The following is a 23,985-nucleotide window of genomic DNA, read 5'->3' on the forward strand; positions in this document are numbered from 1 at the left end:
TGGAGCGAAGGAAATAGGCAACGTTTCGGGACGAAACCCAAGGAAATAGGCAACGTTTCGGGTCGAAACCCGAAGGGTTTCGGGACGAAACATTGCCTATTTCCTTCGCTCCATAGATGCTGCTGCACCCGCTGAGTTTCTCCAGCGCTTTTGTCTACCCAAAGTTGAGGTTGCAACGAGTTCAGCCACAAAGCCATCAAGGGCGGGTCTGGATTCATATGTTTCATATAAGATCTCGGAGCTCGAGCTGTATAACTCCCTCAAGGGGAACATGAGCTATTCGCATTTCTTTTAATTAAAAATGTAATGATTACCTGAGGCACATTTGGATTTCTCTTCTCGGCCAAGGGCAAACTCTTGGTGTCGTTCCCAACCAACTTTGAGATTTTCACTAGTAATCAGGCACCACCAGACTAACGCACACCGAGGGTTCTGAAATCCACACCAGTCATCTGACACTAATTATATGCTTGGCGTATAATATCTATCAACCCATTTATTCTCTTAAAAGACTTTAATCCGTTTTGGATTAAGGTTCCACAAATGGACATATTAACAATTTTCATGGCAGAATATCTGAGCATACTTTAGTTCATGACTTTAGAGATACAGCGCGGAAACGAGCCTTTCGTCCCACCGAGTCCGCGCCGGCCAGCGATCGCCCCGTACACGAGCACCGTCCTACACACACACACACTAGGGGACAATTTTACAACAACCTACCGAAGCCAATTAACCTACAAACCAGCACGACTTTGGAGTGTGGGATGAAACTGGAGCACCCGGAGAAAACCCACGCAGGTCACGTGGGAGAAGATTCAAAGCTTAATATAGTAATTGTGCTGATACTGACTCCAACCAACCATGTAATGAATATCATCCATCCCGGAGGTTTTATTTTTCTGATGCCACTTAAACTTCACTTGGATTTCAATCACTTCAATGTAAAAGTAATTGGGAATGGGGAGCATTGGAACAAAAATTTGCCCTCAGTACATATTAACTGTAATATTATAACGTATGCATGTTGGTAGGTGTAATCAAAGCAAAGTTCTTTTTATCATTGTTGTGTTATGAATACCACAGAAAATATTATGTACTCTCAAGATCACATTTAATAGAATAATATTGCTTAAATATATAGTTGTTGGACTTTGCATTTCGGAAAAGTCCCAGCTGAGAGGAAGACAGCAAAATACTGAAAATATTGGGGGGGAAAATGACTTCAGGACAGTTTGTTAGGAAAATGAAGGAAATGGTAACAGAATACTTATACAGCTGAGTGAGAATCATTTCATAGATGAGAAATTGTGTTCAACCAATTGATGACTTATTTGACAAAGTAATTAGCATGTTAGATAACAAGGAAGCCAATGGATGTAGCAAATGTTGTTATACATAATTTGGTCTGCGAAGTGCCCCATAAAAGATTACCGCATTAGATAAGCACATGTGGACTTGAACGTAATAGGTTAAGTCCAGGTGGTCAGATATGGGGCTTTATGTGTGGGCCAGATATATTGTCAGAGCAGAGGGGCCAAGTGTGCATCCAGAGTCAAGGTCTGGAATAGTACTACGTGAGCAGTCAAAGCTGGGACAATGGGAGTGTTCAGCACTGGGAACCTAAGCAGGTAAGCAGCTATGATCAGGGTAGAATAGGGGGGGGGGGGTAGGTGTAAGGCTGGACTCAGGGTCAGGAATGCAACTGGAGTCAGGGTTAAGCGTAGTACCAGGTGTGCAGTGAGACCCAGGTTGGTCAACATGGGCCAAGTGTTTGATTATAATCTGATTTACGTACATGAATACACTAAGATCATGTATGTGCTGCACCTGTTGATCAGAGCATGGCTCTACTGTGGAATGTAATTAGGAATGTAATTTAGCCTAACCTTATTCATAGCTAATCCAATTTAAAGCATAAATATTGCATTCAAGTGTAAGTTAAAAGACTTGCTACAGTATGCACCATATTGCACAATTTCAAGCTGAAAAATGCAAATGCTCCGTACCAATGGGAGGGGGGACACCTTCCCCCCCTCCCACACCTCCTCCCCCTCCCCCCTCCCCCCCCCCCCCTCGGTCACTATGTTCCCTCGGGCTTGGTCTCTCACAATTTCTCACTCCCAACTCTCACCCAATGTTGGCAGCCCTGCAATGTGATCATGGCTGATCATCCCCAATCAGTACCCCGTTCCTGCCTTCTCCCCATATTCCCTGACTCCGCTATCCTTAAGAGCCCTATCTAGCTCTCTCTTGAAAGCATCCAGAGAACCGGCCTCCACCGCCCTCTGAGGCAGAGAATTCCACAGACTCACAACTCTCTGTGTGAAAATGTTTTTCCTCATCCCCGTTCTAAATGGCTTACTCCTTTATTCTTAAACTGTGTGTGGCCCCTGGTTCTGGACTCCCCCAACATCGGGAACATGTTTCCTGCCTCTAGCGTGTCCAAACCCTTAATAATCTTATATGTTTCAATGAGGTTTCCCTCTCATCCTTCTAAACTCCAGAGTGTACAAGCCCAGCTGCTGCATTCTCTCAGCGTATGACAGTCCCACCATATCGGGAATCAAATGGAGGAGGCCTTGGACAGAAAGGTCCGTGTGGGAAGGGGAACTAATGTGAGTAGCAACTGGGAGACCATGCGGACTGAGTGTCGATGTCAGGCTAACTGGTCTATAATTCCCTCTTTACTCTCTCCCGCTTTACAGCGCTTGCAGGGCCGGAGACCCGAGTTCGATCCCAACAACGGGCGCTGTCTGTACGGAGTTTGCACGTTCTCCCCGTGACCTGCGTGGGTTTTCTCCGAGATCTTCGGTTTCCTCCCACACTCCAAACTATGAACGTTTTATTTTGGTGCTCCTGACCTCTGGTGCTGTCTGTGTGTGTGGAGTTTGCAAATTCTCCCTGTGACTGCGTGGGTTTTCTCTGGGTGCTCCAGTTTCCTCCCAGGTCCCACAGACGTGTGGGTTTGTAGGTTAATCGGCCCCTCTGTAAATTGCCCCCTAGTGTGCAGGGAGTGGATGAGAAAATGGGATAACACAGAACTGGTGTAAAATGGGTGATCGATGGCCAGTATGGACCTAGTGGGCCGAAGGGCCTGTTTCCATGCTGTATAATTAAATTAAATTAAACTGATTCAGAACTCATTGATGAAACAATACAGTGCAGAAGACATGTATAGGAAGTAGAACTACACACACACGCGCGCACACATACACAGACATATACACATACACAAAAATACACACACACACATATACGCACATATACATACACACACACACGCATACACACAGACATATACACATACACAAAAATACACACACACACACACACATACACACACACATACACACACATACACGCACATATACATACACACACACACACACGCATACACACACACACGCACACATACACACACAGACATATACACATACACAAAAATACACACACACACACACGCATATACGCACATATACATACACACACACACGCATACACACACCACGCACACACGCTTACACACACAGACACATATACACATACACAAAAATACACACACACACACACACATACACACGCATATACGCACATATACACACACGCACACACGCATACACACACACACACATACACCCACACATACACGATGGAACTGCAGATGCTGTTTTACACTGAAGATACACAAAATGCTGGAGTAACTCAGCGGGACAGGCATCGCCTCTGGAGAGAAGGAATGATGACGTTTCGGGACGAGACCCTTCTTCAGTCGGAGTGTAAACTGAATGCTACAGAAGACAATGTTGGGTCTGCCGTGGCCCCCAGTCAAAACATCCAATTAATCCCACCGCTCCCTTGGCTTTCTTCCCACGCCTTGTTCATTAATTTCCCCCTCGAGTGTTTATACATGTTAACGCCGAGCCTGCAAGACTGAGCAAGAACCGGGCAGATCATTGAAGTTAAAATGCAAACCAGCCCTGATCAAACAGGACGAACAACATAGAAACATGGACAATAGGTGCAGGAGTAGATTAAGGATAAGGGGGAAATCTTTTAGGACCGAGATGAGGAAAACATTTCTTACACAGAGAGTGGTGAATCTGTGGAATTCTCTGCCACAGAAGGTAGTTGAGGCCACAGTTCATTGGCTATATTTAAGAGGGAGTTAGATGTGGCCCTTGTGGCTAAAGGGATCAGGGGGTATGGAGAGAAGGCAGGTACGGGATACTGAGTTGTATGATCAGCCATGATCATATTGAATGGCGGTGCAGGCTCGAAGGGCCGAATGGCCTACTCCTGCACCTATTTTCTATGTTTCTATGTTTCTATTCGGCCCTTCGAGCCAGCACCACCATTCAATGTGATCATGGCTGATCATCCCCAATCAGTACCCGGTTCCTGCCTTCTACCCATATCCCCTGACTCCGCACACCATCCATTTCTTCCCACCTGCTACTTATAGTCTGAAGTAGAGCTCCGACCTGGACCATTAGCTGTCCTTTTGCTCCAGAGTTGCTGCCTGACTCAATCCAGCGTTCTGTGACTATCTTCGGCACAAGCCAGCATCTGCAGTTCTACATTTCCAGTAAATATCGTGTTTGCCCGAGGCCTTAATGACGAACTGAATGATTAACAGGTGGCGTGGTGGCGCAGCGGTAGAGTTGCTGCCTCACAGCGCCGGTGACCCGGGTTCGTCCTGACCACGGGCGCTGTCTGTACGGAAATGTGTTCGTTCTTCCTGTGACCTGCGTGGGTTTTCTCCGGGTGCTCCGGTTTCCTCCCGCACTCCAAAGACGTGCAGGTTTGTAGGTTAATTGGCTATGGTTAAAGTTGTCCCGAGTGCGTAGGATAGTGCTCGTGCACGGGGTGACAATAGGTTACGCCATTCGGCCCTTCGAGCCAGCACCGCCATTCAATGAAGTAATGGCTGATCATCCACAATCAGTACCCCGTTCCTGCCTTCTCCCCATATCCCCTGACTCCGCTATCTTTAAGAGCCCTATCTAGCTCTCTCTGGAAAGCATCCGGAGAACCCGCCTCCACCGCCCTCTCGATAGGCAGCCCCGCCAACAGTCTGTCCGTTTTTTCGACTTTTTTTTTAGTGTGTCAAAAGTTTGTGTAAATGTTCTCTGGTTTGTTTTATTTGGGGGTGGGGGGGGGAGGATGAGGGGGTCGGGGGAAACTTTTTTTCAGTTTCGTACCTTGCCGGAGATGCGATTGTTTTCCGGGTCGTATATCTCCGGTCGCTCTGCGGCCTAACGGATGTTACCGTCGTGAGCCCGCAGTCTCGGGTAGAGACCGTGGATGTCGGGAAGCTCCAACGACGCAGAGGTTCGACCAGCCCCGACTCCGGAGCTTAATCGTCCCGATGCGGAGGACCCAAACGCCGCCAGCTGCGAGAGTACGATCGTCCCGTCGACGGAGGGCTCGAGACCCCCGACCGCGGGAGAACAAGGAAGGGAGAGAGATTTGAACTTTTTTTCTCCTTCCATCACATATATACTTTGTGCGTTCCGTTGCTTTCTATTTGTACGACTGACTTGGCAAATGAAATTCCTCGCATGCTGCAGATCATACTTGGCTGATAAAGTATTATTGTGATTGTGATGAGACTGTAACTTGGGCCAAAGTGCTTGCGGCAGTACTTTGGGAAGAACTGGGCCAAGTTCGACAGAGCACCACAAGGCTTCCGATGAAAGTCTCGGGTGGATTTGGTTGTGTTACAAATAACTGTCTCCACATTCCAAATCACAGCACGACAAACTCCTCATATTCTCTTTGCACGCAAGCATGTTTTATTTTGGGTTTTGTACGCTAGCTGGCGTTTGCCAGATTCTGTTCCGCTTCTCTCAGTGGGGTAAGAGGCAGAAACTGCAGGCAACTTCTAATGCCAACAAACTCATTCAACTCCATGTGTAGGAAGGAACTGCAGATGCTGGTTTAAGCCGAAGATACAAGTTGACACAAAATGCTGGAGTAACTCAGCGGGACAGGCGGCATCTCTTGAGCGAAGGAATGAAGTCTTCTTCGGTCTGAGGAAGGGCCTCGAAACGATACGCCACCCATTCCTTCTCTCCAGAGGTGCTGCCTGTCCCGCTGAGTTACTCCAGCATTTTGTATCTGTCTTTGTTAACTGTTTGTTGGGTGAGAACGAGAAGCTGGTGTGACTTGGGTGGGGGTGGGGGGGGGGGGGGGGGGGGGGGGGGATGGAGAGAGAGGGGGAATGCCGGGGTTACTTGAAGTTAGAGAAATCAATGTTCATACCGCTGGGGTGTAAGCTGCCCAAGCGGAATATGTTCTTCCAATTTGTGCTGGGCCTCATTCTGACAATAGACAATAGGTGCAGGAGTAGGCCATTCGGCCCTTCGAGCCAGCACCGCCATTCAATGTGATCATGGCTGATCATCCCCAATCAGTACCCCGTTCCTGCCTTCTCTACATATCTTCTGACCCCACTATCTTTAAGAGTGCTATCCAACTCTCTCTTGAAAGTATCCAGAGAACCGGCCTCCACCGCCCTCTGAGGCAGAGAATTCCACAGACTCACAACTCTCTGTGTGAAAAAGTTTTTCCTCATCCCCGTTCTAAATGGCTGACCCCTTTATTCTTAAACCGTGTGTGGCCCCTGGTTCTGGACTCCCCCAACATCTGGAACATGTTTCCTGCCTCTAGCGTGTCCAAACCCTTAATAATCTTACATGCTTCAAGATCCCCTCTCGTCCTTCTAAACGCCGGAGTGTACAAGCCTAGCCGCTCTATTCTATCAACATACGACAGTCCCGCCATCCCGGGAATCAAATGGAGGAGGCCTTGGACAGAAAGGTGAGTGTGGGAAGGGGAAGTAAAGTCAGTAGCAACTGGGACTGAGCGAAGGTGTTCAACTACATACTTTATTCACATCATAGATTAATGCAACTCTATCGCACATTTACATTCTCTACAGAAAAATAGTCTCTCCACGTACATCTTTGATATTTATATTCATTTTCACCATCACAGACAATAAATAGTGCAAGTACTGCTTCTACAATGATTCGATACACATTCTATATACTCTAAAATCGTAAAGTGTGATTGAATAATTATTTTCCCCCCCCCTTTATAAGAAGTGATTGTGACGAAGTTTGCCAAAGCCGCTGTTGGAGGAGCAGCCGCTGAACGCGGCCAACACAAGCCAACATGTCCAAAAGTGCAAGAGTTTACAGTAGAGGTACAGCATAGTCGCACACTTTGTTTCCCCCGAAGATGAAGTAGGAATATCGACATTCCCTCCCGGATCAGTACGGGATCTGGTTTTGGTAGTACTGGATCCAGTCGTAGGTTTTACTCCTGAAAATGAACGACAAAAAACGTTGACACGTTTCGCCCAACACCTCCGCTCATTCCGTCCTAACCTACCTGATCTCCCGGTGGCTCAGCACTTCAACTCCCCCTCCCATTCCCAATCCGACCTTTCTGTCCTGGGCCTCCTCCATGGCCAGTGAGGCCCACCGTAAATTGGAGGAACAACACCTCATATTCCGCTTGGGTAGTTTACACCCCAGCGGTATGAACATTGACCTCTCCAATTTCAGGTAGTCCCTGCTTTCCCCCTCTCTCCATCCCCTCTTCCTTCCCAGTTCTCCCACCAGTCTTATGCCCCTGTCCCACTTAGGAAACCTGAACGGAAACCTCTGGAGACTTTGCGCCCCACCCAAGGTTTCCGTGCGGTTCCCGGAGGTTGCAGGTAGTGGAAGCAGGTAGGGAGACTGGCAAAAACCTCCGGGAACCGCACGGAAACCTTGGGTGGGGCCAAAGTCTCCAGAGGTTTCCGTTCAGGGTTCCTAAGTGGGACAGAGGCATTACTGTCTCCGCCTACATTCTTTCTTTGTCCTGCCCCTGACATCTGTCTGAAGAAGGATCTGGACCCGAAACGTCACACCCATTCCTTCTCTCCAGAGATGTTGCCTGTCCCGCTGAGTTACTCCAGCATTTTGTGTCTACCAAGGAACTGCAGGTGCTGGTTTAAGCTGAAGATAGACACAAAGATGCTGGAGTAACTCAGCGGGACAGGCAGCATCTCTGGAGAGAAGGAATGGGCGGAGTCTGTGGAAGGGTCTGGACCTGAAACGTCACCCAATCCTTCTCTCCAGAGATGACACAGTTTACATATTCTGTTGTGCTGCTGCAAGTAAGAATTTCATCGCTCTTATCTGGGACACACGACTATAAAACACGCTCCACTCTTTTCCTACAATCGAGGAGAAATTGCTCTTGCAATCGCCCCAACGTCTCTCACGGGGTGGAGCGGTGGTAGAGCTGCTGTCCCGCAGCGCCAGAGACCCGGGTTTGATCCTGACCTAAGGGTGCTGCCCGTGCGGAGTTTGCACGCTCTCCCTGTGACCGCCAGGGTTTTCTCTGGGTGCCACAAACCTCTAACTACCGCCCCCCCCCCCCCCCCCCCCCCCCCCCCCCCCCCCACCTCCCACCCATCTCACAAAGGAGCAACTATTACAACATTTAGACTAGTACAAGCGTGGGACAGGGTTAGAGGGAGATGGGCCAAACGCAGGCAGATGGGATTAGTGTAGATAATAGACAAGTGACAATAGGTGTTTAAGAAGGAACTGCAGATGCTGGAAAATCGAAGGTAGACAAAAATGCTGGAGGAACTCAGCGGGCGAGGCAGCATCTGTGGAGCGAAGGAATAGGCGACGTTTCGGGTCGAGACCCGGAAGGGTCTCGACCCGAAACGTCACCTATTCCTTCGGGGTTTCGAACCAAAACATCACCCGTTTCCTTCGCTCCATAGACGCTGCCTCGCCCGCTGAGTTTCTCCTGCACTTTTGTCTGCCCAATAGACAATAGGTGCAGGAGTAGGCCATTCGGCCCTTCGAGCCAGCGCCGCCATTCAATGCGATCATGGCTGATTACCCCCAATCTTTCAATGGGACACAAGTTGGTCGGCGTGGGCATCTTGTTTCCACGCTGTATCATATAACCATATAACAATTACAGCACGGAAACAGGCCATCTCGGCCCTTCTAGTCCGTGCCGAACACGTATTCTCCCCTAGTCCCATCTACCTGCACTCAGACCATAACCCTCCATTCCTTTCCCGTCCATATACCTATCCAATTGATTTTTAAATGATAAAATCGAACCTGCCTCCACCACTTCCACTGGAAGCTCATTCCACACAGTTACCACTCTCCGAGTAAAGAAGTCCCCCCTCATGTTGCCCCTAAACTTTAAGTATCAGTCTCTCTCCAGGAAGGTTGTGACATTTTGATCTTTGAAGGAACACCTCCCACAGAAAGAAGGAAGTTGTTGAGAATCCACCCCCCCCCCCCATCTCAACTAAACGCAGTCTAAAAACGCACAGGGTGGGAAATCAATGAAGGGTGAACATCACAAACCTGTTGCTCAGGAAGCAGTTCTGTATGACCTTGATGATGAAGTTCGCTGCCTCTCTCTCACTCACATTGGGGTTGAATCTTTGTCTGAAACACAGCATGCGCATTAGTTTGTAGTTTATTGTTTGTTTGTCTTTTTGCACAGAGTCCGCGAGCATTGCCACTTCTCATTTCACTGCACATCTCGTCTGTGTATGTGACGAATAAACTTGACTTGACTTGTCTTACTAAAATTTAACGTGCCGTTTGAAGGGGTTTTTTTAAATTAAAAGGCAGGATGGTTTCTTTTTGATGGGGGAGGAGAGAGGTTAGAGTGAAGAAAGACGCTGCCCGTCCCGCTGAGTTACTACAGCATTTCGCGTCTATCCCTCAGCATGGAGACAGGGCCTGTTGGCCGCGTACGACCATCGATCGCCCGTGCACACTAGTTCCTACGTTACCCCACACCCTGCACACTAGGGGGGCAATTTACAGAGGGGGCGAAAAACCTACAAACCCGCACGTATTTGGGATGTGGGAGGAAACCGGAGCGCCCGGAGGAAACCCACGCGGTCATGGGGAGAACGTGCAAACTCCACACACACAGGGGAGGGGGATGGGATTTCAACTGCACTATCTAGCAATGTTACAAAATGTTGAGATTTAAAAAATCAAGTCTGTAATTTATCCCATCAGATAAAGCATAAAAAGAAGTTTAATTTGACACCTAATTCACTTTCATATCTCAAGTATTTAAAAAGTTATGGCCATTTTCATACTCGGAAATTAGCATCTTGTTCCCTATTGATTTTCTATGGACATAACAAAAAAGCTGTGATCGTGGACAGTCAAAAGCCCATAACCTTCTTAAAAATTAAGAGAACTGAATGAAATTTACAGTTATCGTAGATTGAAGCATTCTGAAACAAATATAAAATAATCTTACTTGGATGACCTGAAATTAAAGCATATAATTAGTTAGTTACCCAATTGTAGCTAATTTCAAACTTCAATTACTAGATCTAAACATCTATCCATTTCTTAATAAATGATTAACATTTTTAAATAGCCTAAGTGTCCAAATAATATTCATAAATAATTCACAATAAAACATATTTTTAAAATCTCATTTACATTAATTTATAGACCAAATGGAAGGAATTTAGTGTTTATGTGCTGTAAATTAAAGTCCATTTAAATCAGCTTTCTAGTGGGATCCTGTGAACGTTCACATTGCGCTAGATTTGTGCCTCAAATGCCCAGAAAAATACTGCGGGATATAATGGGCCCAAAATGAGCTACTCGCAATATTAAACTTTGTATAAAGGGATCTTAAGAAGCCCTTTTTAATGTAAAAATAAGCAGCATACCTTCAGTTGTCTGCTCTATGAGACCCTGACAGCTGCCGGTGGTCGCGGTTTAGAGATTGATTTTTAAACTACTATAACTATTATACGAGGCCTTTAAAACTAATAATAGCTTTTGCGACGGGGTCTTCCAGCGATTTTTCGTTAATAATTAACAAGGCTGAACATCTTCGATTTGAACAGCCTAGAGAAAATCGCGTTTTAAACCCGCCCCCTCTAAACGGCGCCAAAATCGCGCACACCCGCAGCGACAGATTTTCAGCAACGCTTCAGGTAGGCTTTGCAACATACCTACACTATCATAAGTGATAGGAGCAGATTTAGGCCATTCGGCCCATCAAGCTTTCTCCACCATTCAATCATAACTAATCTATCTCTCCCTCCTAACTCCATTCTCCTGCCTTCTCCCCGTAACCCCTGACACCCGCACTAATCGAGAATCTGTAAATCTAAAAGCCCTGTCCCACGGTACGAGTTCATTCAAGAGCTCTCCCGAGTTTTAAAAAAAATCAAACTCGTGGTCAGCACGGAGAATGAACGTAGCGGGTACGTCGGAGCTCGGGGACGTCTCCTGGAAAATGTCCACGAGAGGCCCGAGTACCGACGAGCGGCCATTACCGTAAATCTCCGAGTTCAAATCAGGGGAAACTCGGGAGAGATCTTTGAATGAACTCGTACAGTTTGACAGGGCTATAAGCCTTAGAAACATCCACTGACTTGGTCCCCACAGCCTTCGGTGGCAAAGAATTCCACAGATTCACCACCCTCTGGCAAAATAAATCCTTCCCCATCTCCTTCCTAAATGTCCATCCTTGAATTCTGAGGCTGTGCTCTCTGGTCCTAGACTCTCCCACTGGTGGACACATCCTCTCCGTGTCCACTTCATCCAGGATTCTGGCGGTTTTGTCCGGAGAAATCGGCGGGGGAGCTGCAGCTCCAGGTTCCAGAGTCTGATCCGCTTAAAAAGATGGAATGGCGGGCGGCAAAAGCCGATGGTCTTACTTGAGGAGTTTGATAGTCTGGCCACGGAAGCAGGGCAGTCCGGTGTCCAACATCAGGGTGACCAGGGCCACCACTGCATCCATGTAAGGCCTAGAGGGGGGAGAACAAGAATAAGCACCAGAGGCTCCGACAGTGGTACACAACGCCAACACCAAGCGACAAACCAAGTTCCCACACAATGCCCCACAAGCTTCAGTCTAGTTTAGAGATACAGCGCGGAAACAGGCCCCATCGGGTCCACGCCGACCAGCGATCCCCGCACACCAACACACACACACTAGGGACAATTTCACATTTACACCATCGCCAATTAACCTGCAAACCCGCACGTCTTTGGAGTGTGGGAGGAAACCGAAGATCTCGGAGGAAACCCACGCGGGTCACGGGGAGGAGAACGTGCAAACTCCGTACAGACAGCGCCCGTAGCCGGGATGGAACCCGGTTCTGTGTCTCTCACCTGACGGCCAGGTATCCCCTCACGCACATCTCCATGAACCACTTGAAGGGCGTGGCCTCCATCTTGCCTCCCATGATCATCACCATCTCGTCGGTCAGCTTGATGTCCGGCTCCCATCCCAAGTTGCCACCGGGGGAGCTCTCAAACATGAAGCCAAAATCTGCAGGGCACAGGTCACAGGTCACAGGTCACAGGTCATAGAAACATAGACAATAGGTGCAGGAGTAGGCCATTCGGCCCTTCGAGCCTGCACCGCCATTCAATGTGATCATGGCTGATCATCCAACTCAATATCCTGTACCTGCCTTCTCTCCATACCCCCTGATCCCTTTAGCCACAAGGGCCACATCTAACTCCCTCTTAAATATAGCCAATGAACTGGCCTCAACTACCTTCTGTGGCAGAGAATTCCACAGATTCACCACCCTCTGTGTAAAAAATGTTTTTCTCATCTAGGTCCTAAAAGATTTCCCCCTTATCCTTAAACTGTGTGACCCCTAGTCCTGGACTTCCCCAACATCGGGAACAATCTTCCTGCATCTAGCCTGTCCAACCCCTTAAGAATCTTGTAAGTCTCTATAAGATCCCCCCTCAATCTCCTACATTCTAGCGAGTACAAGCCGAGTCTATCCATAGGGCACTCGAGTTAGTCAGCTGTCCAAGGGGGCCAGTAGATTTTCACAGATGGAAGACACAAAATGCTGGAGTAACTCAGCGGGTGAGGCAATTAGACAATAGACAATAGGTGCAGGAGTAGGCCATTCGGCCCTTCGAGCCAGCACCGCCATTCAATGTGATCATGGCTGATCATCCCCAATCAGTATTTAAGAAGGAACTGCAGATGCTGGAAAATCGAAGGTAGACAAAAGTGCTGGAGAAACTCAGCGGGTGCAGCAGCATCTATGGAGCGTAGGAAATAGGCAATAGGCATTTATTATTGCCAATAGGCAATAGGAAATAGGCAATGTTTCGGGCCGAAACCCGGAAGGGTTTCGTCCCGAAACGTTGCCTATTTCCTTCGCTCAATAGATGCTGCTGCACCCGCTGAGTTTCTCCAGCACTTTTGTCCAGAACAAGGTACGACTCTTTGGGCCACTGCTCACCACCATACAGGCTTCATGTACCCCGCGACATGTCGCCTGTACGGCCGTGAGTCGTCTCCTCAGTCGCCCAAAGAGTCGTAGCGTCTTTCTGGTCGCCGCTGGATTTTCAACACGTCGACAATTTTACGCCGTCCTGCAACGACCTATGCCGGCAGTCGCCGAAAAAGTCGCGTAAGTGGGACAGGCCGGTTAAAGCAGACTTCTCGGCCAGTTTTGTGGAGCAGACGGTGAGGAGAGGACCACTGACCTATGTGGATCAGATGTCCCTGCCTGTCCAGCATGATGTTGCCATTGTGTCGGTCTTTGATCTGTAGCAGGAAGAGCAGGAGACTGTAGGCCGCCATGCTGCGGATAAAATTATACCGTGCCTTGGAGAGGGAGAGAGAGAGAGAGACGGAAAGGGTGAACGCTGTGGGATAAATGATCAACGAATGTACAAAGACAGCATTTTGTTTTTAAAAATAGTCAAACAAGCCTTTTCTTATTTTGAAGTTAGACACAAAATGCTGGAGTAACTCAGCTCAGGGTCGACAACTTTCTCCCTCCCCAATACGGGACAAAAGGTCAAAATACGGCAATTCATTAGGGGCAGCACGGTGGCGTAGCGGGTAGAGTTGCTACCTCACAGCGCCAGAGAACCGGGTTCGATCCTGCCCGTACGGAGTTTGCACGTCCTCCCTGTGGCCTGCGTGGGTTTTCTCCGAGATCTCCGGTTTCCTCCCACACTCCAAAGACGTGCAGGTTTGTAGGTTAATTGGCTTGGTGGAAATGTAAATTGTCCCTAGTGTGTGTGTAGGGGGGTGTTAGTGTGCGGAGATGCTTCGCTGGGGCCGAGGGGCCTGTTTCTGCGCTGTATCTCCGAACTCAACCAGTGTGTGAACGGGCGATCGCAGGTCGGCGCGGACTCGGTGGGGCCGAGGGGCCTGTTTCCGCGCTGTACCTCTTAACCAAACTAAAAAGATGTGGTAATAAAGAATTAATTCATTCATAATCCGTAGCAAGTTAGCCTCTTCATACTTAATCCCACAGTACAGACAGCACCCATAGTCACGGACGCAACCCGGGACTCTACCGCTGCCCCACCGTGACGCCCTTTGATTCTGGATGTGGACAGGATGTTCCCACTAGTGGGAGAGTGTAGGGCTAGAGGTCACAGCCTCGGAATTAAAGGCTGTTTCTTTTAGGAAAAAGATGAGGAGAAATGTCTTCAGTCAGAGGGTGGTGAATCTGTGGAATTCTTTGCCACAGAAGGCTGTGGAGGCCAAAGTCAGTGGATATTTTTAAGGCAGAGATAGATAGATTCTTGATTAGTACGGGTGTCAGAGGTTACGGGGAGAAGGCAGGAGAATGGGGTTAGGAGGAAGAGATAGATCAGCCATGCTTGAATACATGTGTGTACTTACGTTTTGTAGTCAATGCCGACTATGTTCTGTTGTGCTGAAGCAAAGCAAGAATTTCATTGTCCTATCTGGGACACATGACAATAAACTCTCTTGACTTGAGTAGACTTGATGGGCCGAATGGCCTAATTCTGCTCCAATTCCTTATGACCTTGTGAGATGGCATCCCTTGAAGGAGAAGGCTGGAGGCCCGAAACAGCCTGGGACTCGCCTGGAACAGGCATCGCTCGTAAGAGAGTAGATGGGCTGAATGGCCTAAATCTCCTCCTACCCCTTACGGCGTTCTTTGTGAACATCCACAACAGCACAGTACCCCTTTCCCAACTCAATTGCACGTGTTAGGAAGCTGAGAGCTTACCTTCTGGAAGGCCAGCGTGGACTCATCTCCGTACTGGTTCCTGAAGTAATCGTACATGCCGAAGTCAGTCTGCCTGCCCAGTTGGTCTCGAGACTTGCAGTCTGGGATGCATTCAATAACCCCGCACTGGGAAAGGCAACCACACCGAGATATTAAAGCACGTCACATTCGAATTAGGCCTGCCCGCAAACGCCCGCCACAACCCTGCTCCTGCAGGTGTACTTCTGCAGCCGACAGAGGGAGAGGCCTGAACCTTTTTAAGCCATTCCCCACAGTGGGAATTGTTGATTCTGTTGTGGGGGGGGGGGGGGGGGGGATGTTCATGTTGAATTCTATAATGTGTTGTGTCATTTTTCTTTTTTTTAATTTTTCTATGGATGTACGGAAACTTAATTATTTTTTTCTATGTAAAGCATTTTGGTTTCAACGCGAGTTGATTTAAACGTGCTATCTAAATAAAATCTACTTACTTACAACACAGCGGTGTGGGTCTGAAACCCACCCATCAGAGGGGCAACGCTTAAAGGAGATGTGCCGGCTCATTTACTTTGGATTCAGGGAGTGAGGATCCCTGGGGGGGGGGGGGGGGTGAGTGCCAGGAATGCGCGGTGCCAAGGGCGGGATGCGTGGAAATAGGTGGAGAGTAGTGGACAAAATGTGTCGGAAGGAACTGCAGACGCTGGTTTAAACCAAAGAAAGACACCAAATGCTGGAGTGACTCAGCGGGACAGGCAGCGGCATCTCTGGAGACAAGGAACGGGACAATTTTACATTCACCCGAAGCCAATGAAGCTTCCCGTTCCTTCTCACCAGAGACGCTGCCTGTCCCGCTGAGTTACTCCGGCTGTTTGTGTCTATCCTCGGTGTAAACCAGCATCTGCAGTTCCTTCCTGCACATTTGTACTCCACCTATCTGAACTATGTTTATCTTACAAAGTCATTTCATAATATCCGTGGTTGGAATAGACAATAGACAATAGGTGCAGGAGTAGGCCGTTCGGCCCTTCGAGCCAGCACCGCCATTCAATGTGATCACGGCTGATCATCCCCAATCAGTACCCCGTTCCTGCCTTCTCCCCATATCCCCTGACTCCGCTATCTTTAAGAGCCCTATCTAGCTCTCTCTTGAAAGTGTCCAGTGAACGGCCTCCACCGCCCTCTGAGGCAGAGAATTCCACAGACTCACAACTCTCTGGGTGGAAAAATGTTTCCTCGTCTCCGTTCTAAATGGCTTACCCCTTATTCTTAAACTGTGTGGCCCCTGGTTCTGGACTCGACCCAACATCGGGAACATGTTTCCTGCCTCCAGCGTGTCCAAACCCTAAACAATCTTATATGTTTCAATGAGATCCCCTCTCATCCTTCTACACTCCAGAGTGTACAAGCCCAGCTGCTCCATTCTCTCAGCATATGACAGTCCCGCCATCCCGGGAATTAACCTTGTAGGTTAAGAATGTTATATATTGAGAGAGGAGAGGAGAGGGAGATGGGGAATTAGAGGGGGGGCATCATTAAATGGGGTTTTCATGCTACATCTCTAATAGCGATTGCCTGGTCATTACTGACAGCACTGCTGACAGTGTACGTAACTGGATCACGCCTAGTTTACGCTTGAGTTTGCAGTAAAGTCCAACATACCCCGGGAGCTGTCGCCACCACTCTGTAGGGAAAGACAAACAGGTCCAAGCCCACCAGCTGAATAATATTCTTGAACAGACCGATGATCTGCAAAGCCAACATATCCTGTGGAGAGACACAGAGAGAGAGAGTGGGGACCATCGTCACATGCACAACTAACTCACCTGCACACGCACCTCAACAATTGTCATTCAACCCACACGTACAGGAGAAAAACACCAGGGTGAAGTATGGAGGGAGAGGGAGAGGGAGAGGGAGAAAGAGAGAGGGAGGGAGGGAGAGAGGGCGAGAGAGAGAGAGAGGGAGGCAGAGAGAGAGAGTGAGAGAAAGACAGCGACAGGGAGAGAGAGAGAGAGGCAGAGAGACAGAGAGAGAAATGCAGAGAGAGAGAGGCAGAGAGAGAGAGAGAGAGAGAGGCAGAGAGAGGGAGGCAGAGAGACAGATAAAGAGATAGAGAGAGAATCAGTGATGGAATTATCAGTAAGAGACATGAATTAGGGGCGAGCCCCGGTCTATGGTAACTTAGGGAAGGGCATCATTTAATGTGATCTTTAGTAAATGGAGAGAAAGAGAGTATCAGTGTGATTGGGAAATGTCAGGAGGATAAACATGAATCAAACATCAAATTCAAATTCAAATTCAAATGAGTCAGGGCACCAGTAAATGGGGAATTAAGGGTTTTGATCAATTTCCCTCCTGGGATGAATGAAGTTCCATCGTATCATTTCGGACTAACGTCCTCATGCCTTATGTCAGGTGGTTTGGTGTTGAATTTGGTGAATAATTTCCTGGTGAAGGCGCGGGGCACAAGCCCAGAACATCAACCAGAAGCAGAGTGTTTAAGAAGGATCGGCAGATGCTGGAAAATCGAAGGTAGACAAAAATGCTGGAGAAACTCAGCGGGTGAGGCAGCGTCTATGGAGGGAAGGATTAGGTGAGGTATCGGGTCGAGACCCTAATAGCCCTGTCCCACGGAACAAATTCATTCCAAGAGCTCTCCCGAGTTTAAAAAAAAAATCAAACTCGTGGTAAGCACGGGGAATGAACGCAGCGGGTACGTCGGAGCTCGGGGACGTCTCTTAGCGCTAACGGCAGGTACTCGGGATGACTCGCTAACGGCAGGTAAAGCACGGGAAGACTGGTGAAGATTTTTCAACGTTGAAAAATGTCCACGAGAGCCCCGAGTACCGACGAGCGGCCATTAGCGTAAATCTCCGAGTTCGAATCGGGGCAAACTCGGGAGAGCTCTTGGAATGAACTCGTACCGTGGGACAGGGGGCTTTAAGGTGGAGAAACTCAGCGGGTGAGGTGGCATCTATGGAGAGAAGGAATAGGTGACGTTTAGGGTTGAGGACCTAAGGTGGAGAAACTCAGCGGGTGAGGCGGCATCTATGGAGCGAAGGAAATAGGCGACGTTTCGGGTCGAGACCCTTACGGGTCTCGACCCGAAACGTCGCCTATTTCCTTCGCTCCATAGATGCTGCCTCACCCGCTGAGTTCCTCCAGCATTTTTGTCCACCAGAAGCAGAGTCACAAGAGCAAGTTGTTACTGAGCAGGGCTTTCAGGTTGGGGCAGATGCCACACACAATGTTAAGCGACGTTTGTGTGTGGAATGCTTGGAGCCCACGGAGCAGGTGATCATTTGTCCCGCACGGCACAAGTACGGGAGTGAACGCAGGGTGAACGGGTTTACCTGCCGACAGTCATCGCCGACTTTAAAGATGGCAGCCTGCCAGTAAATTCTTTCGGATTCTTTCTCATTCGAACCATCATCGGAACCTTCAGAGCCGGGGCGGAGACCTGCAAACCAGAACCATACACGCGACTCTTCAACAATAGACAATAGGTGCAGGAGTAGGCCATTCGGCCCTTCGAGCCAGCACCGCCATTCAATGTGATCGTGGCTGATCGTCCCCAATCAGTACCCCGTTCCTGCCTTCTCCCCATATCCCCCCTGACTCCGCTATCTTTAAGTCCTATCTCTTGAAAGCATCCAGAGAACCTGCCTCCACCGCCCTCTGAGGCAGAGAATTCCACACACTCACCACTCTCTGTGAGAAAAAGTGTTTCCTCGTCTCCGTTCTAAATGGCTTACCCCTTATTCTTCAACTGTGTGTGGCCCCTGGTTCTGGACTCCCCCAAACATCGGGAACATGTTTCCTGCCTCTAGTCTGTCCAAACCCTTAATAATCTTAGTTTGACGTTCATCAAAGCACTGGTCAGTGGTTTCAATGTTTAAGCTGCTACCATTAGGTTTACAGCATTGGACGGCAGAACTGTACGGCACAGAACAGGCCCTTCGGCCCACAATGCCCGTGCCGGACACGGTGGCAAGACAAACCACACTCATCTGCCTGCACCTAATCCATATCCTTCATGTTCCCCATGTTGGGGGAGTCCAGAACCAGGGGCCACAGTTTTAAGAATAAGGGGGTAAGGCATTTAGAACGGAGATGAGGAAACAGTTTTTCACACACAGAGTTGTGAGTCTGTGGAATTCTCACAGACTCACAGAGGGTGGAGGCCGGTTCTCCGGATGCTTTCAAGAGAGCTAGATAGGGCTCTTAAAAATAGCGGAGACAGGGGCCTACTCCTGCATCTATGGTCTATTGTTATTCCCTTATCATGTATCTGTACACTGTGGGCGGCTCGATTGTAATCATGTACTGTCTTTCCGCTGACTGGTTAGCACGTAACAAAAACTTGTCACTGTAGCTCGGTACGCGTGACAATAAACTAAACGGAACTAAACCTGCCTATTTAAAAGCTTCTTAAACACCATTATTGTAGCCCCCATCTCCAGCAGGGAGTTGAACGCACCCTCCACCCTCTGTGTGGAAAGACCTGGCCCAAACCTCTCCTTCAGACTTTGCCCCGGCCTAAACATAGCTTTGGGATTAGATTAGACAGGCCCTTCGGCCCATCGATCACCCGCTGTTCCCATGAGTTCTGCCATCCCACTTTCTCACCCACTCCCGACACAGTAAGGGGGCATCATTTTCCACAGGTGCCGATTAGCCTGCAGCATTTAATACTAAGGACACACAGTGGAGCTATGTTTTGTTTATTCGTTTAGAGGTACAGCTCGGCAGCGGGCCCTTCGGCCCAAAGAGTCCACACCGACCACCCATCACCAGTTCTATGCTATCCCACTTTCTCATCCACTCACCACACCAGGGGAACAATTGACCTACAAACCCGCACGTCTCTGGGGTTGTGGGAGGAAACCGGAGCGCCCGGAGGAAACCCACGAGGTCCCGGGGAGAGCGTTCAAACTCCACGTACAGACTTAGCCGGAGGGTCAGGATGGAACGCGGGTCCCTGGCGCTGTGCGGCGGCAGCAGCTCTACCCGCTGCATCAACGTGCTGACCTTACATCGCTCTATTAAGCAGCGTTTACAATGAGCGTGACGTCTTTACTCACCTTCCTTTTCCAGTTCGGCAACTCCACATCGCTTGACTTTAAACTTGGCCAAGTACGGAGCTTTAGCTGCACTGTGGGGACAAAAACATACGTGTGCGTTTACAGCATGCTGTCTGACAGCAGACAGAACAATGCTCTATTGCATCGTGGCTTGGTTCGGCAATTTGAGCGCCCTGGAGAGGAAGAGACTACAAAAAGTAGTAAACACTGCCCAGTCCATCATCGGCTCTGACCTTCCTTCCATCGAGGGGATTTATCGCAGTCGCTGCCTCAAAAAGGCTGGCAGTGTCATCAAAGACCCACACCATCCTGGCCACACACTCATCTCCCTGCTACCTTCAGGTAGAAGGTACAGGAGCCTGAAGACTGCAACAACCAGGTTCAGGAATAGCTACTTCCCCTCAGCCATCAGGCTATTAAACCTGGCTCGGACAAAACTCTGATTATTAGCAACCACTTTCTGTTATTTGCACTACCAGTTTATTTATTCATGTGTGTATATATTTATATCATGGTATATGGACACATTTATCTGTTTTGTAGTAAATGCCTACTATTTTCTGTGTGCTTAAGCAAAGCAAGAATTTCATTGTCCTATACATGGACACATGACAATAAACTCACTTGAACTTGACTGCAGAGACACAGCGCAGAAACGGGCCCAGCGGCCTACTGAGCCCGCGCTGACCAGCCATCACCCCGTACACTAATACTACACACACTAGACAACAGACAATAGACAATAGGGGCAGGAGTAGGCCATTCGGCCCTTCGAGCCAGCATCGCCATTCAATGTGATCACGGCTGACCATCCACAATCAGTACCCCGTTCCTGCCTTCTCCCCATATCCCCTGACTCCGCTGTCTTTAAGAGCCCTATCTAGCTCTCTCTTGAAAGTATACAAATTGAAAATTTACAATTTTACCGAGGCCAATTAACCTACAAACCTGTTGTAGGAAGGAACTGCAGATGCTGGTTTAAACCAAGGATAGACAAAGAAATGTTGGAGTAACTCAGTGGGACCGGATAGAAGGAATAGGTGACTTTTCGGGTCGAGACCCCTCTTCAGACTGAATCGACCCACAGACCTGTACGTCTTTGGATTGTCGGAGGAAACTCAAGCACCTGGGGAAAACCCAGGCGAAGAAATTTAGGCCCGAAAGCAGTTCTACGTTTTCCCAGTTTTGCATTCTACACACCAGGGACAATTTACCAAAGTGGATTAGCCTACAAACCCACACGTCTTTGTTGTGTGGGAGGAAGCCAGAGCACCTGGAGAAAATGTGTAGGAAAGAACTGCAGGCGCTGGTTTAAATCGAAGGTGGACACAAAACGCTGGAGTAACTCAGCGGGAAGGGCAGCATATCTGGAGAGAAGGAATGGGTGACAATAATAATAGACAATAGCAGGAGTAGGCCCTTCTGGCCAGCACCGCCATTCAATGTGATCATGGCTGATCATCCACAATCAGTACCCCGTTCCTGCCTTCTCCCCATTTTATTTAATGTTAATTTATTTTTTTTCTGCAGCAGAGGCAAGGCTGAAGAAGGGTCTCAACCCAAAACGTCACCCGTTCCTTCTCTCCAGAGATGCTGCCTGCCCCGCTGAGGTACTCCAGCATTTTGTGCACCCGGAGAAAACCTACGTGGTCACGGGGAGAACGTACAAACTCCGTACAGACAGCACCCGTAGTCAGGATGGAACCCGGGTCTCTGGCGCTGTGAGGCAGCAACTCTACCGCTGCGCCACCATGCCCGCCCCTTATACACAAGAAGCAACCCATACAGAATGAAAGGACAAAGACGAAGGTTTACAAGGTTGATTCCCGGGATGGCGGGACTGTCATATGCTGAGAGAATGGAGCGGCTGGGCTTGTACACTCTGGAGTTTAGAAGGATGAGAGGACGTCTCATTGAAACATATAAGATTGTTAAGGGTTTGGACACGCTGGAGGCAGGAAACATGTTCCCGATGTTGGGTCGAGTCCAGAACCAGGGGCCACACAGTTTAAGAATAAGGGGTAAGCTATTTAGAACGGAGACGAGGAAACACTTTTTCTCACAGAGAGTGGTGAGTCTGTGGAATTCTCTGCCTCAGAGGGCGGTGGAGGCAGGTTCTCTGGATGCTTTCAAGAGAGAGCTAGATAGGGCTCTTAAAGATAGTGGAGTCAGGGGATTTGGGGGGAAGGCAGGAACGGGGTACTGATTGTGGATGATCAGCCATGATCACATTGAATGGCGGTGCTGGCTCGAAGGGCCGAATGACCTACTCCTGCACCTATTGTCTATTGACTCACGAGTAATCAAAATATTACATTTGCTACATCAAATTTTTTTTTTGCAAATGAATAACAGGAAAGGCTGATTGGAGCTGTGAATGTAAAGGCCACACTCACCTTTGCATGGGTGTTCCTGACTTGTAGTCGATGTCTAACACGAATGCTTCTGGGTTACTGGGCAGGTAGCAGCCTGAAAGCAAGAAGTAGCTCGTGATCCTTCTCCAATTATTGCACGAGTTTAGTTCAGAGATCCAGAGCTGAAACAGGCCCTTCGGCCCACCCAGTCCGTGCCGACCAGCGATCCCCCACTGTCCCACATGCACCAGGGACAATTTACAATTTACACCAAGCCAATTGACCTACAAACCCGCACGTCTTCGGAGTGTGGGAGGAAACCGGAGCACCCGGAGAAAACCCACGCGGGTCACGGGGAGAGAGAGAGAATGTGCAAACTCCGCACAGACAGCGCCCGTGGTCGGGATGGAACCCGGGTCTCTGGCGCTGTGAGGCAGCAACTCTACCGCTGCGCCACCGTACATACACGGTTGCATATTTATCATTGGAGGAGAAATAAATCAGTGCCACACTTTAGACTTTTGGTCGAAACGACCACAACTTTGGTCCCAACTTTTAAGATGATGACGTAGACAATGAATAACGATACCGACTTCAATGGGAAGTTAACGAGAGAAGACTGTCTCTTACCAGGCTGGACTTTAACCTCAGACAAGGCCTTCAGACAAGCTTTCTTCCTCTCTTCTCCTTTAGGGTAGGGCCTAAAGACAAAGGGGCAGTCGGTTACGGTCTCAGTGGGCAATGCATCCCTCTGCACTCTGCCCTGCAACTTACTGGTACCCATACACAAGGGGGGGGGGGGGGGAGAGGGGGAGAGTGGGAGAGTGGGAGAGGGGGAGTGGGAGGGAGGGAGAAGGGGAGAGTGGGAGAGTGGGAGAGTGGGAGAGTGGGAGAGGGTGAGGGGGAGAGAGGGTGAGGGGGAGAGGGAGAGAGGGTGAGGGGAGAGAGGGTGAGGGGGAGAGAGGGGGAGAGAGGGGGAGAGGGAGTGTGAGGGGGAGAGAGGGAGAGGGGGAGAGAGGGGGAGAGGGAGAGAGGGGGCGAGTGGGAGAGAGGGAGTGGGAGAGAGGGAGAGAGGGGGTGAGAGGGAGAGGGGGAGAGAGGGTGAGGGGGAGAGGGGGTGAGGGGGAGAGAGGGTGAGGGGGAGAGAGGGGGAGTGGGAGAGAGGGGGGAGAGAGTGGGAGAGAGGGGGAGGGCGAGTGGGAGAGAGGGGGAGAGGGCGAGAGGGGGAGAGAGGGTGAGGGGGAGAGTGGGTGAGGGGGAGAGTGGGTGAGAGGGGGGGAGGGGAGAGGAGAAAGGGGAATGGGGAAAGGGAGAGGGAGAGAGAGACATGTCACGGGGTGACGCCTGTATGGTTGTGAGTAGTCGCCCAAAGAGTCGGACTTGTTCTGGTCGCCGCTGGATTTTCAACATGTTGAACATTTGTGGCGACCTGCCGCGACTATGACGAGTGCCGGCAGTCACCGAAAAATATCGCGTAAGTGGGACAGGCCCTGTAGAAGAATCT

General features: G+C 49.3%; 1 protein-coding gene across 2 annotated transcripts in view; it reads right to left on the minus strand.

Moving 5' to 3' along the window:
• Nucleotides 1–6,872: 6,872 nt before the first annotated feature.
• Nucleotides 6,873–23,985, minus strand: part of pi4ka (phosphatidylinositol 4-kinase alpha) — a 122,486-nt gene continuing 105,373 nt past the window's right edge. For both annotated transcript variants that reach the window (XM_033043823.1, XM_033043824.1), the window contains exons 45-55: nt 23,112–23,182; nt 22,524–22,596; nt 20,128–20,198; nt 18,397–18,503; nt 16,703–16,807; nt 15,065–15,190; nt 13,554–13,674; nt 12,204–12,363; nt 11,747–11,836; nt 9,402–9,485; nt 6,873–7,332 (exon numbers count right to left, since the gene is read on the minus strand). In XM_033043823.1, the coding sequence (XP_032899714.1) occupies nt 7,281–7,332; nt 9,402–9,485; nt 11,747–11,836; nt 12,204–12,363; nt 13,554–13,674; nt 15,065–15,190; nt 16,703–16,807; nt 18,397–18,503; nt 20,128–20,198; nt 22,524–22,596; nt 23,112–23,182 (1,060 nt within the window). In that variant the 3' untranslated portion in view covers nt 6,873–7,280. The remainder of the gene's footprint in view (nt 7,333–9,401; nt 9,486–11,746; nt 11,837–12,203; nt 12,364–13,553; nt 13,675–15,064; nt 15,191–16,702; nt 16,808–18,396; nt 18,504–20,127; nt 20,199–22,523; nt 22,597–23,111; nt 23,183–23,985) is intronic.

The sequence above is a fragment of the Amblyraja radiata genome, chromosome 25 (genome assembly GCF_010909765.2).
Source record: "Amblyraja radiata isolate CabotCenter1 chromosome 25, sAmbRad1.1.pri, whole genome shotgun sequence".
NCBI classification, from domain to species: Eukaryota; Metazoa; Chordata; class Chondrichthyes; order Rajiformes; family Rajidae; genus Amblyraja; species Amblyraja radiata.